Source organism: Apodemus sylvaticus, chromosome 3 (assembly GCF_947179515.1).
Source record: "Apodemus sylvaticus chromosome 3, mApoSyl1.1, whole genome shotgun sequence".
NCBI classification, from domain to species: Eukaryota; Metazoa; Chordata; class Mammalia; order Rodentia; family Muridae; genus Apodemus; species Apodemus sylvaticus.
Genome location: NC_067474.1, coordinates 65,936,676 through 65,949,699, shown reverse-complemented (window position 1 = coordinate 65,949,699; position 13,024 = coordinate 65,936,676). Strand labels below are relative to the sequence as shown.

Sequence of the window (13,024 nt, the reverse complement as noted above, 5' to 3'; positions counted from 1 at the left end):
CAAATGAAAAGACTTAAAAGCACTAAATCAATTATGAAAACTCAACATAAGTAGATGAGCATTAAATTTTGGCCTAGGGACCAGGCCCACCCATAGCATCAAAGTTGCTTTGCAGAAAGAATATGGCAACACGGTACCAAGAGCTTCTCAATCTGAAACTGTATCAGACTCCCCAGGTGACCAATGCCAGGAAAAGAGCAGGGATATAATCTCACTTTCTTAGGAGACTTACAGGCTCAGGTTATGAGACTGTAAGAGAGGAGTGCGATCCTGACACATCCCTCACTCTGATAATGGGTACGCTGGAACTCCTCTCGACCTCCCCCACATCCTGTAAGTCAGTAACAAGATGCCTGTTTTTCTTCCTCCCTCCTTAGCCCCAAGCCCCAATTTTGGCCAGCTTAAGACACATAGCTCATCTGAAAGACATTGCTGTGAAATGCTCAGCAACCACTTGACAAGGGACCTCCTCCCTCTTTCTCTGAAATCGAAGGACCTATGCTCTCCCGGGAGCTCCCTGCCACAGCATGCTGTGTGTGGAACTGTAGCCTGGGGCTTCAACTCTCAGAGCCAGGCCCTCCATGCATACGGACAACATGCTCTCATTTGTCAAGTTAATAATAAGACTTCTAATAAATCTCTAACCCAAAAGGACAATCTGCTTCAGTGTGCTTTCAAACCCAAACGGAAACCTTTCTACAAATGTTTTTAAATTTTCTCCAACTTGGTAACAAATCCTACCTTATTTTTAGCGACCTCAGCGGCAATTATTTCAATCTGACCTTCATAGGCCTTGATGGCTTCCCTCACAGCATCAAGCTGCTGCTCATTAGATGCGTGCTCTCTTCTGAGCTCCTCCAGCTCCAGAGTGATAGCTTCAACCTCCTACAGAAACACACATTTAAGCAAGGTTAACTGCTGGCAAGGAATGTAGCTTCATACAGAGATAAAAATTAACATTATTCTCATTTAAGTATGACCACTTAGTATTAAACTACCAACAAAACAAGCTGTTATCTCAGAAGAAAAATAAAACAGAAACTAATCCCTTTTAAAATCTTGTAAATGTTGAGTTTAGAAAACTGCGTAATTATTTCATTTATCTGTAATTATACTATAGAAAAGCTGCAAAATTCTACATAACATATGAAATAGTGAGCTTTAGTGACAAAATTTTTCAGTGTGCAAAGGCCTTTGTATCTTGACTTTGTTTCCTACCATAGATTTTTGGCTCTCTGGAAAATTTTTGTGAAGCTGTTTAATGAAAAAATTTTAAGCTGGGCAGAGAATTTGTAAAATTTAGAGTACAGTTTTTAGAGACATGAATACATTAGAATACCAGCTCTGTCACTATGCCAAAAGTATTAAAGATCAGCCTACAATGTTATGACACCTTGTTAATACGACATGCGTAACTTCAGCATCTAACAGTTCATATCCACAAGGTAGTGATAAATAGGAACGTCAATCTGTTAATCCTCTGATCAAAGACACACACACATCACCATGACTTGCATGACTCAATTGCAGCATTTACAGAACAGTGTCTGGCTTGTAAGATGCATAATTTACAACTTATATAACTTGTTTAAATTTTGAACCAACACTGGTGAGTGGCCAGCCCCTGACACATCATCACTTTGTATTCTACTCTGGTGTTAAAAGATTGCTAAGTATGGTCTTACCTGTTGTTTTTCTTTCATTTTCTTGCTAGATGCATCTGCCTTTGTTTTGGCACAATCCAGTTTTTTCTGAGCATCCTTCAGTTCTTTCTCTCTTTCAGCTTCTGCATTTTTCATTTTATTCTCTAATGCTTCATACTTTTCTTCAGCTTTCTTTTGGATTTCTTTTGTGCTTTTTAATGTCTCCTCACTTTGCTCTGAATCACAAGGTAGTTAAACATGGCTAACTTGATAACACAGACAAAAGCTTATAAATCAAATCAATTTAAGAAATGTTTTGAAAAATTAAAAGCTAGAGTTTGAATTTTTAAATGATTTTAGTTATGTTTTGGAACTGGCATAATGAAACAGAAATCCTATTAAAAGCAATATTTGAATAACCTAATGATCTCTGACGTTATTTCTTCTAAAAGATTAGTTTGTATTTGGGATGCAGAGGCATGTTTTTGTTTTTAAAATGACAAGGACCTCTAATCCCAGCACTCTGGGAGGCAGTGGCAGGTGGATTTCTGAGTTCGAGGCCAGTCTGGTCTACAGAATGAGTTCTAGGACAGCCAGGGCTACACAGAGAAACCCTGTCTCAAAAAACAAAAACAAAAGCAAACAAACAAAAAACAAATTAAAGTGATAAGGATAAAACTTAACCTTGCATTAACAAAGCCTATGCTGGACTACTGAATTACATCTTCTACCTTACAGCTCAAATTAACACTGTCAGCACTATTTTCCATGACTTCAGTTAGCCCTAGCTCACATTGGTTCTGCCTACTATGTCCAACTACACAGCCTTCCATGACAATAGAGGACCAGGACAACTAGTCTGAACTGAAGTAAACAAAGAAGAATGGATATACTCCTGATTTGTATCACATCTCTCAGACTTAGGATCATGGTACAAATATAGTTCCAGAAGCTAGCAGTAAACACTTTTCTATTGCTCTTCAGTGCAGAATAGAAACATTAGTAGAGAAATTCACCAGTAGACTTTTATCATAATTAATGACAAAAATAAAACAAGCTGCTACATATAATTAAATTATAATGAAGGGAGAGAAGAAAGCTTCTTAAAAAATATGAAACACTTCAGGAATTTGCACAAGAAAATGTCTGAACACAGTACAAAAATGATGTTGTTTGTCAGATTTCTAAGACCTTGTGCGAAACCTCCAAGTAAACAAGACAAGAGTCCTGTAATCCCCGTTTCTCCATGACATTGGTTATTATTAGATGTGCTTTCATGACCCTCCGAGGTGTAGCAATAAGAATGGAGTTTTCTTCAGATTACCCACCATCTTATCAGTATTTCTTATGATGGTTCCAAGTAAGAATTGTCCTCCTGATAGTATACAGCTTAGATGAATGTGACCTTGCCCTCCTAACTATATACAGCCCAAACTCAAGTGACTTTTGTTCATGACCTTGCTTGTTAACCTTCAAGAATACCCTCAGAGTATACTTTGTCTGATGCTCTGAATAACATTGGTTATTGCATGAGACTTTAGTTCATCTTAACTTTAGGATCCACTCTTCCAGGTTCACATTGCCAAATAAAATAACAACAAAAAAGTAACTACAAAATGCATTGTATTGAACAATTTATATGTAAACAATGGGAGAAAACAAATCACCAACAGGAAAAATGGGCAAATATGAAGCTTACAAGAATAGAAACCCAAAGATGTGATAAAAATACAAAAAGTATCCCAAACATTAATGATGAACAAAGTGCAAATTAAATACTAGCTTAAATATTCATGCCATCTGCTAACAACTGTAAGATTAGAGAATCTTAAAACATTTAGAAAAAGATTTAAAGGAATGAGATCTTTTCTATACTGATGTTAGGGAATATTAGGTATTAAAAAAAAAAAAAAACAATGAAACACAATTTTGTCAATGCATAATAAAAATGAGGATGATCACAACCTAAGACCCAAAAGTCCCATGCTTGAATCTATCCTATAGAAAAACACCCATGTGTGTTCTGAGCTTCAAATCTTCTGAGTTTAAAACAAATGAGAACAGCACAAAAATATTAGGCAGTGGGTTTCATCTTACCAATGGTTTTTTTAAGGGCATCTAATTCTTCTTGTTGCTTATGATAAGAGCTTTGCTGAAGTTTAGTTTGCAACAAGTCTCCTTCCTCTGTCTTCATCTCCCACTGCTGTTTCAGTTGGCGATACCTTGAAAAGACAAGTTTCTAAGTATCCTTGGTGTCTGAGACATGCATTCAAATATAAAGCTCTTAACTAAAGCAATACAAATAAAATAACCTCACCTAATACAAATAGAATGCAATGACAATGGTTACCATGGAAAGCTATCACTTCAGGTCAACTATAAATGGTTAGGACACCAAACAACTATTTTCAATCTTTAATTTTACAAAGCACTAGAAGTGATCTTTGAATAAATTGAGTTTATGTAAATGTATTAATATACTTGTATCTATACAAACACTAACTACTAGAAAAATAAAGTTAATGCCAATTCATAATATATAAACAATACATAAAAATATATAAAAATTGCCTAAATCTGGCTACCTACTTATTAATTCCTATTTTTAAATGTCAGTAATAATAATGTTACCCACTTTTTATAGTGAAATAAATAATTTAATAAGTCATGGGATTCACCTTAAGCATTTGTAATAAGCTTTTTTAGCAATGCTATACTTCTACTCATGTTCTGGCTCCTCATCTCTTTGGAAAGTATTTAGCTAACTCAGTTGCAATGAAATTTCAAGTTCATATAAACTCACAACACTAGAAATTCATTTGCTCTGAGGAGAAAGGATTGACCTATATCTAAACACTATCTTGAGTATTAAAACATTAAAAATGTGGGAGAAAATAGGTGTTTTCACACAATTTCATACTGGCATGGCCACTCTAACAGAATATGAACAACTCTTCCAAACATACAGCAGATCTCACATCTTAGTGCCATTTTAACTTCAGGAATTGAAAGCTATTGACTTACACAAATCACTTTATCTTTTAGATTTATTTTACATTTATTCAGTATTGTAAATTCTAAACAAAGTGTTTTTTACCAGTCCATGTCTACCATCTTCAGAGGGACTGGGAAAATTACAATTATATTTCAAGCAATATTTCTAACTGTGCAATACTTGGTGCAGAAGCATTATGGCAAGCAGTGACTTTGGGCTGACTCTAATTCATAGTAAGGTAGTTGTGTTTGGCAAGGGTTTTCCTGGTCATCCTACCAAATTTTAGGGCTGACAACTGTTGAATGCTACACCGCATTGAGCAAATTCTAAGATCTCACGTGTCCTCTGGAGCATGTCCCACCAAACCTAGATGGCCACCAACACCACATATTTTTTCAAGAAGAGGATTTCTTTTGTATTTACTTAATTAGACCCTGGTAACTTCTTTAACAAAGATAGCCTTTTAAATCAGAAGAAAAAAAGTGGGTAAAAAATTAGACTCAAAATTTATTCTAATCTTAAAAATAAAATCAGATGGTCAATTTCCAATAATTTTCTCTCATGCAGAGAGAAATCTCAGCTTAATCCAATATAGACTCTTACTTTTCAGCAACATTTTTAAGACCTGCTAACTCCTCTTGTAGAGCATGCAGTTCATTCTCTTTGGTCTTCAGCTCATCTTGAACCTCTTTGAGCTCTTGAAACTTGGTTAAAATAGAAGCTGCCTGGGACCTAGCACCTGGATTGAAGCAAATTAACAGAGGCTTTGGTTACTACATTACCATGCTTATTAAATATGCTTTTCTCAAAATATTATACCAGAAATGATTAAACAGCAAATCCTACAGTGAACTTATGACAATAAGGAATCCATTCCAATACCCAAGCCTTAACAAATACATAGTTGATTAAAAAACAACTCTTGGTAGATGTGGTAGTTTACTGATTCAAAATGACCACTGCTCTATTGAATTTGGCCATATGATTTGTTCTGTCCAATGAAAGAAACCTAACCCTTGAACATTAATATATAATTTACCATTTGCCCTAAGGAAACTGCTGAAAAGAGGAATTCTTCAGAATGAGTTACAGTAAGAGAACAGGGAGCAAAGCCATTATGTTACCACCTCATAACTTGGCCTAGGCTCTCAAGATGCAGTAAAAACCATCAGAATAAACTGCCTTCACATACTGTACAAGCAAAGATACTCATCTAGCAGTGAGAGCTTGCAATACTACGCTAACAAGGAAGCTCTGTAGGTTGGATGGAAGGATGCTAATGTCAGTGATCCCATTAGAGCTAATAAACTACAGTATCATACATATGCCACTGCTTAAACAGAAACTCCAAGCACATCTGAAACAACAAACTCAAGAATTTCTTCTGCTTTACATTATTATCTTCCACGCAGACAGTACTCATTTGATAATGTTTTAGGAGTGTGATACTTGATTACTTAATTAATACAACTGGCCTACAAAGACACTAAGTCTTGGGCTGGAGAAATGGCTCAGTGGTTTAAGAGTATTTCCTGCTTATCCGCAGGATCAGAGTTTAGTTCTTAGCACTCAAGTTGGGGAAATCACAACTAACTACATGCTCCAGGAGATCTAATGCCAGCTTCTGGTTTCTGAGTGCAACCACACACATAAACACACACATACTATCATGTACATAAATAACAGCAAGTCTCACAAATGAAAGTTTTAAAGGACATTAAATTAGGTTAAGAACACAAGCTACAACCAGAATGCTGGGATTCCAACTCCAAATTTGTGCAAATTACTAAGTTACTTAACTAGTGGTTTTTTAATTTCTGCAATTGCATATCAGAGATATTCTGATTATATTCTGATATTATATTCATATCTTAAAGTTGTTATAAGGATTATTTGTGTATTAATAAATTTACAATATATAAGCTCATATTTATATATTCATAAGGCTCATAGAATGGGGCTTTATAAAATTCTCTATACATGCATTATCCAATTACCAGTTCACTATTTGTTTTAGGACTCTGAAAAGCAGGTAGTGCAAGTAAAAAAAATTATTCTCATTTTATCAATTGTGAAGAGTCACATGTGGCTAGTGGATACTGTACTCAAGACAACACTTCAATATTTTCTGGTACAGAGTAAATATTATTCAATGTTATTATATTATTAGGCCAGAGTATTAGAGGATAATCACTGTTTACAATTCATTTAGGCACCACTTCAAGATTCAACACGGGTAACAGTACACTAAGTTATTCAATTTCTTGAGAAAATGGGTAGTTAGACTAAAAATTTACAAAGAAAAAACAAACCTTTGTGACTGCGATTGGGCAGAAAGTATGCATAAGCAAGCCCATATTTCTATCACTATCTGTGATGAGTTGTATATGTTTGGCCTAAGAAGTGGCACTATCAGGAGTTATGAACTTGTTGGAGTGAGTGTAGCCTTGTTAGAGTATGTGTGTCACTGTGGGTGTGGGCTTTTAAGACCCTAGTTCTAGCTGCCTGGAGGCCAGTGTTCTCCTAGCAGCCTTCAGATGAAGATGTAGAACTCTCAGCTCCTCCTGCACCTTGTCTGTCTAGATGCTGCCATCTTCTTGCCTTGATGATAATGGGCTGAACTTCTGAACCTGTAAGCCAGCCCCAATTAAATGTTGTCCTTTAAGGTTTGCCTTGGTCATGGTTCTGTTCCACGTCCAGGAAATACTCCTAATGTGTTAGTTAACCCTAACTAAGACACTACCCCAGGGACTGGTCTAGTCGAAGAACAAACAGGAATAGACTTTAGAGGAATGAGCTACCGAGATGATCCATGACAGTGAATCTTAAGCCACTTGAGGGCTCTGACACTATTCTGTACTTTCAAAACTAACTGGGAAATAGAAACTACTTACCAGAGAATTATTAACACACAAACTATTTACCAGAGAATTATTAAGTGGATATACAACATACCTCCACTCAATGTTCCATGAGGATCAAATATATCACCCCCAAGGGTTACAGTTCTAGTCATTATCCTTTTATCAAAAGCCACTTTTTTGGCATTATCCATATTGTTACAAACAAGCGTTGTTCCAAAGACAAATTCCATTGCTTTCTGAAGTTCTGGTTTGTAGTCAACCAAGGAAAGAGCTACATGAACGTTGTTAGGGCCAACCTAGAGGGGGGAAAAAGATGTATCACAGGACACACTACTTTCTTTGAAATAAAAACAAGTAAGAATTGCAACAATACATATTAAATTATATATACCAAGTAATATTTTTTTTAATTTAAAATACAGTTTTAACACTGAAAGACTTATTACCAACTAAAATAGTTTAAATACTACACACTAGGGTGGTGGTAGCTCACCCCTTTAATTCCAGCACTCGGATGGCAAAGACAGGTGGCTGTTCAAGACTAGCCTGACCTACAGAATTGAGTTCCAAGACAGCCAGAGCTACACAGAAAACCTTTTAACAAACTACTAACAAACTATTAAGCACTTCAGGAAGGCAATACCAAGTCCGCACATCTAAATTGGTTATATAAATACAACCATTAATTGAAGTGCAGTAATCTTTATATCAGCATGGTTACAGAATTTTGGTTGCAATTGTTAATAATTTTGCTTTTTTATTCAAATGAACTACAGCAGCCACTTTCAAAAACCAGAAATAAACACAATGGCTAACTAAAAGGATAAAAAGAACAGGCTAAGCCCTCGTCTTCCTCTGCAAAGACAGCCCTCTTTGTGACCTTTGCTTACAATGGCCAACTTTCCCATGTTCTAAGCATTGTTATGACAACAGCAAAACAACAAAGGCAGCATCATGTGTAAACTCTTGCTGGTGTTCTTGCTGGTGTTTGAAATTCCAACTCACTAAACCAGGACTTAAATCATAGGCAAATTAAGTTTGTGAACATTGCTAACACAAAGTAAAACAAACAACAAACAAAAACTACTTTCAACTACAAGGGCATTTTGAAACTATTTTGACATTATTTTGACTGAAATTTTCTCAATCATATTAAGACACTGGCTATCTGCTATTTATGGGTCTCACCTAACTTCTGAACTCAAAACCTTTATAAAGCTGCTCAATAACAAGATCACTGTGTTGAAAACATATCTGGCTTCTATTTAAAAATGATTTTTTATGTGAATTGGTGTTTTCCTGAATGTATGTCTCTATAAGGGTGTTAAACCCCCCAAAGTTAGAGTTACACAGAGCTGTGAGCTGCCATGTGGGTACTGGGAATAGAACTTGGATCCTTTGGAAGAACAGCCAGTTAGTTCTCTTAACTGTGGAGCCATCTCTCCAGCCCAGCTTCATGTTTTTAACCAGCATTCAACACCCAAGTGGGGTGCTGGAGAGAAGGCTGCCTAGAACAGTGGCTGTTATTCCAGGACAGTTCTGTTCTCAGTACCTAGTCAGGCAGGTTGTAGCCCCAGCCCCAAGGCATCCAAGGAAATGAGCACACAGCATATATTTATATATAGTCTTAAATAGAACAAGTAGTAGTAATAATAAAACTTTAAAAAAATAATATACATGGTAAAATAAAAATGTATTTCCTTGTACACATATATTTTCTTACAAGCAGATACACTACAATAGGGGCCACGTTATCAGTTGTCCAGAATTCTACATGAGTATCTACATTAAAATTACTATTTGCTAAAGCTAAAAGAATGAGATAAACATTTAATTAAGACAAAATAAGACTTACAAGATTCTGAGCAACCCTCAGAGTTTCAGGAGCAATACATCTGGCTGAAATCTTATTGAGAGGAATTATTGTGTATCGACGTTTCAATTCCCCCTTTTCTAGTAGCTTCTTAGCAGTAATCTAAAACACACACATGAAATTGTAAGAAAAAAACACTAATGATGATTGAAAACATTAAAAGAAAATGCATACAAGTTTTGGAATATATCATCAAATATATCTGTAGTCTGTTTTTCCTAACGTAGATTTTAAAAGTATTCAAAATAGATTATGATTCAGCCTTACTAAAGATGTTTTTGTGGGCACATAAATGAACTTGGAAGGTGTTTTTATGAAGTGATGTAAGACAGAAAAAGTACTGCACAATGTCATTTATATACATAATCCTATAAGGAAAAGCTGATGCAGAGAACAGAAGGTGAGACTCGGCGAGGAGGGAGAAGTACACTGAAGCAGGTAAGGCGTGGAGAGGGAACTGTATCTAGAAATACAATGTATATGAAAGATGCCTTCTGACTTCTGCCTGGTGTGTGTGCATGCAAATAATACACACAAAACTAAAAGATAAATCATAAAATGTATGTGATAAGGTTAATTTACATGAATAAGAACAGTAAAAACTGAAGAAATGTAAATGTTACTGTAATAAAAAATTGACAGATTATTTTACAAATTTAAATAAATAGAAATTTGATAGCAAAACAAAATTAGAATTAAATTTGTCAAAAAAATTAAGTAAAAAGATTAAATGGCTTGGAGAGCTACAAAAGCACAGAATTTTTCTAGCATTATGTGATTTTTTTTTAGCCAGACTATTAATTTAAAATTTTCTTTAATTAAAATCCATTTACCTCTGTGTCCACTACAACATTGTAGAGTCGTTCCCCTGCCACCATTTCCAGAGCTGTGGCTGCAGAATTATCTTTTACATTTATCAGAGAAGCGACAAGTCCTTTAACACAATTTCGATTCCAGTTCTTCTCTGGGTCCCTAAAGTTGAGAAGTTACCAAAATTAATGTTAGATAAATACTGTTCCCTAGTAAAGAGCTCCAAACAAATGAATTAGAATAGTTAGAAAATGTCAGCTATTTTCTGAATTGCAACTAAAATATTTCAGTAAATTAACACAGATTTATTGTTTACCTTTCATTATGTGCATGCAGGTGAGGTGCCTGTGTGGGGAGTAAATGCAAGTGAGTGCAAGTCCTTGTGGAGGCTACAAAAGGGTGTTGGGTCCCCAAGAGTTGGACTTAAGGGTCCCCAAGAGTTGGACTTAAGGGTGATGAAACTCTTAAGTTGGACTTAAGAGTTGGACCTGATGTGGGTGATGAAAACTGAACCTGGATCCTCTGAAAGAGCAAGCAGTATGTGCTCTTAACCACCGAGCCATCTCTGCAGTCCCTTTCTGCAAATTTTCAGTGTAATGGAAACAACTTTGGTGTTCTAATCTAATGTGTAACTTTGGTTAAGTCTGCCCTAACAAAGCAGTAGCACTAGCCCAGTAGTTGGGTACTTCCTCCACTTGCCTGATGCCCAGGATTTCAATGTTCAATATTGCCACTGAAAACAGTAAAAAATGAGTGCCTTTAGAATCCCATGTAGTAAAACAAATCAGAAGACTCAAAGTAATGGCAGAATAACTTTGAAGGTAGTTTGAACTGAGACTAAATCAATCACCCCATTTCATTTAAAATTAGTGATACTAGTATCTGTTATTTTCACAAGAATCCTCCACCCAACATTTCACATACTCCAATTAATCAATTAATATTTAAGAAAAAATACAACTTAAAAAAAATTTTGTGAAAAGTTTTCAGATTGCCTTTCAGGTCACATAAAAATGTACAGTAAGGTTTAAGTCTCTTACTTGTATGCAAATAGAAGATTGGGAAATCTGGCCAAGAGAGCTTCATATGTTCCTTTTAGATTATTGATGTCACGAGACAGCTGCCTGTGCTTTTCCAAAAGCCTTTCCTCTTTGTTTTCTGAGGAGTAAATCATAAGTAGCTTGAAACCAGGTCTGAAAAACAATTACCACTTAAAAAAAGTAGAGCCTCCACCTCTATGAAGTATGTCAAGCAGCAAAATGTAAACTTCTAGCTAGTAATAAATAGGAGTTTGTTTACCATAAAATTCCTATCAAGTATCAAATGGACATGATTCTAACACCAAAATCATAAATTTTTAATTCAAGAAACAATAAATGAATTAATGTCTAAGTGAAAATAGACAAATGCAAGTTTTAAGCATTCATATTATCAAAAATTACAGGATCATTTTAGATAATTTTAAGACTGCATTTACAAATAATGCTTCTCTAATGAATAGGTAAAATCACGCTTATTCATTTCCATTTTTAGTGTCTATGCATAAAGACCTCCTAAAGATCTGACCTTAAGGAAATTTAAGACAAACCTTCATAATTTAGCTTCTTCATTTCAGTTTCAAGTTTTTCTTTAGCTTTCTTCACAGCTTCAAAAGCTTCTTGATCCTTCTTGTAGCCACTGTCCATCTTCCTGACTTCTGCTTGTTTACTCTTTAGTTCCTGCTGGGCATGCTTCAACTTCATCTGAGCCTGCGGTGGACAGATGCAACAACAGTGGAGGTAAGGAAGCGAGATTCAAACTGACTGAATTAAGAGACAGCGAAACTGAAAATATAATTATACAGTATTCTAGATAGTTATTAAAAAAGTATTCATTTGTCTGTATTTTTGTCTTAGAAATATTAATATAAATGAATTAATACTTTATTCTGTATAAATACTGTCAGCCTTTAGCATAAAGTGTGACATATTAATGAGTTGAGAAAGTTTTTGAAAGAATGATTCCAGTAGCTAGTTAGCCACACCCAGACAGCAGCATATCACTATTTCTGTTTTCTTCCTTTTCATCTCAGACCTTTTTTAATTTTATTCGCTTGTCTTTGTGAATCCCGTCTCTCCACAGCAAAGAATCTTCACTGAGTGATGAGAAAAGACAAGACAATACAGAAAAGGGAAGCTAAACTGACAGAAATTCAATGCCACAAATCTCATGTCCAAAGGTAACAATGAATTTATACACGTGAACACTGCTTAATTTTTTTAACATTATACAGATTGAGCAAGTTGTATTTATGTATTTTTAAAATGAACTCAATATTTTTTAATCTAATAACCAGAACAACAAATTGATATTTGTAATGACTATGAAATTATCTCAGCTCATTCTCATAACCAAATGACCTACCTAATATCATAGGCTGATAACCACTGGCGCTTAACATCACATCTTCATAGCTGATAAATGTGAACACTGCTTCTTAAAGCCACACTTATATCCTCAGGGTATCCCTGCTCTATAACTGAATGGTGAATGATTACTTTTTCCCAATTCCTTCAAAGTAAGCTAATTAAAAACAGTAATTTAAAACTTTTACAGTACTGAGGTCTTACAAACTTTATGCCTGCCAATTCTGAATGAAGTTGAAAATACATTTTTAAGTAATTAGGATTGATTAATAAACACATAAATGTTTCCAAGTACATATCTTAAAGATGGCCCTTCACTGCATAAAAAGCATACATGCACGTATAGTGACAAGCACTGGTGCAGGCCGAGCGAAGGACCTCCTGCAGTACAGCTCCTGACAGTCAGCATTACCAATACACGACAATGAGCTACA

At 35.3% G+C, this 13,024-nt stretch overlaps 1 protein-coding gene across 2 annotated transcripts in view; it reads right to left on the bottom strand.

The window, feature by feature from the left end:
• Positions 1-13,024, bottom strand: part of Smc2 (structural maintenance of chromosomes 2) — a 45,179-nt gene that overhangs the window by 14,649 nt on the left and 17,506 nt on the right. For both annotated transcript variants that reach the window (XM_052176492.1, XM_052176493.1), the window contains exons 11-19: positions 11,774-11,933; positions 11,226-11,343; positions 10,209-10,347; positions 9,358-9,477; positions 7,594-7,798; positions 5,242-5,377; positions 3,741-3,865; positions 1,686-1,879; positions 742-885 (exon numbers count right to left, since the gene is read on the bottom strand). In XM_052176492.1, the coding sequence (XP_052032452.1) occupies positions 742-885; positions 1,686-1,879; positions 3,741-3,865; positions 5,242-5,377; positions 7,594-7,798; positions 9,358-9,477; positions 10,209-10,347; positions 11,226-11,343; positions 11,774-11,933 (1,341 nt within the window). The remainder of the gene's footprint in view (positions 1-741; positions 886-1,685; positions 1,880-3,740; positions 3,866-5,241; positions 5,378-7,593; positions 7,799-9,357; positions 9,478-10,208; positions 10,348-11,225; positions 11,344-11,773; positions 11,934-13,024) is intronic.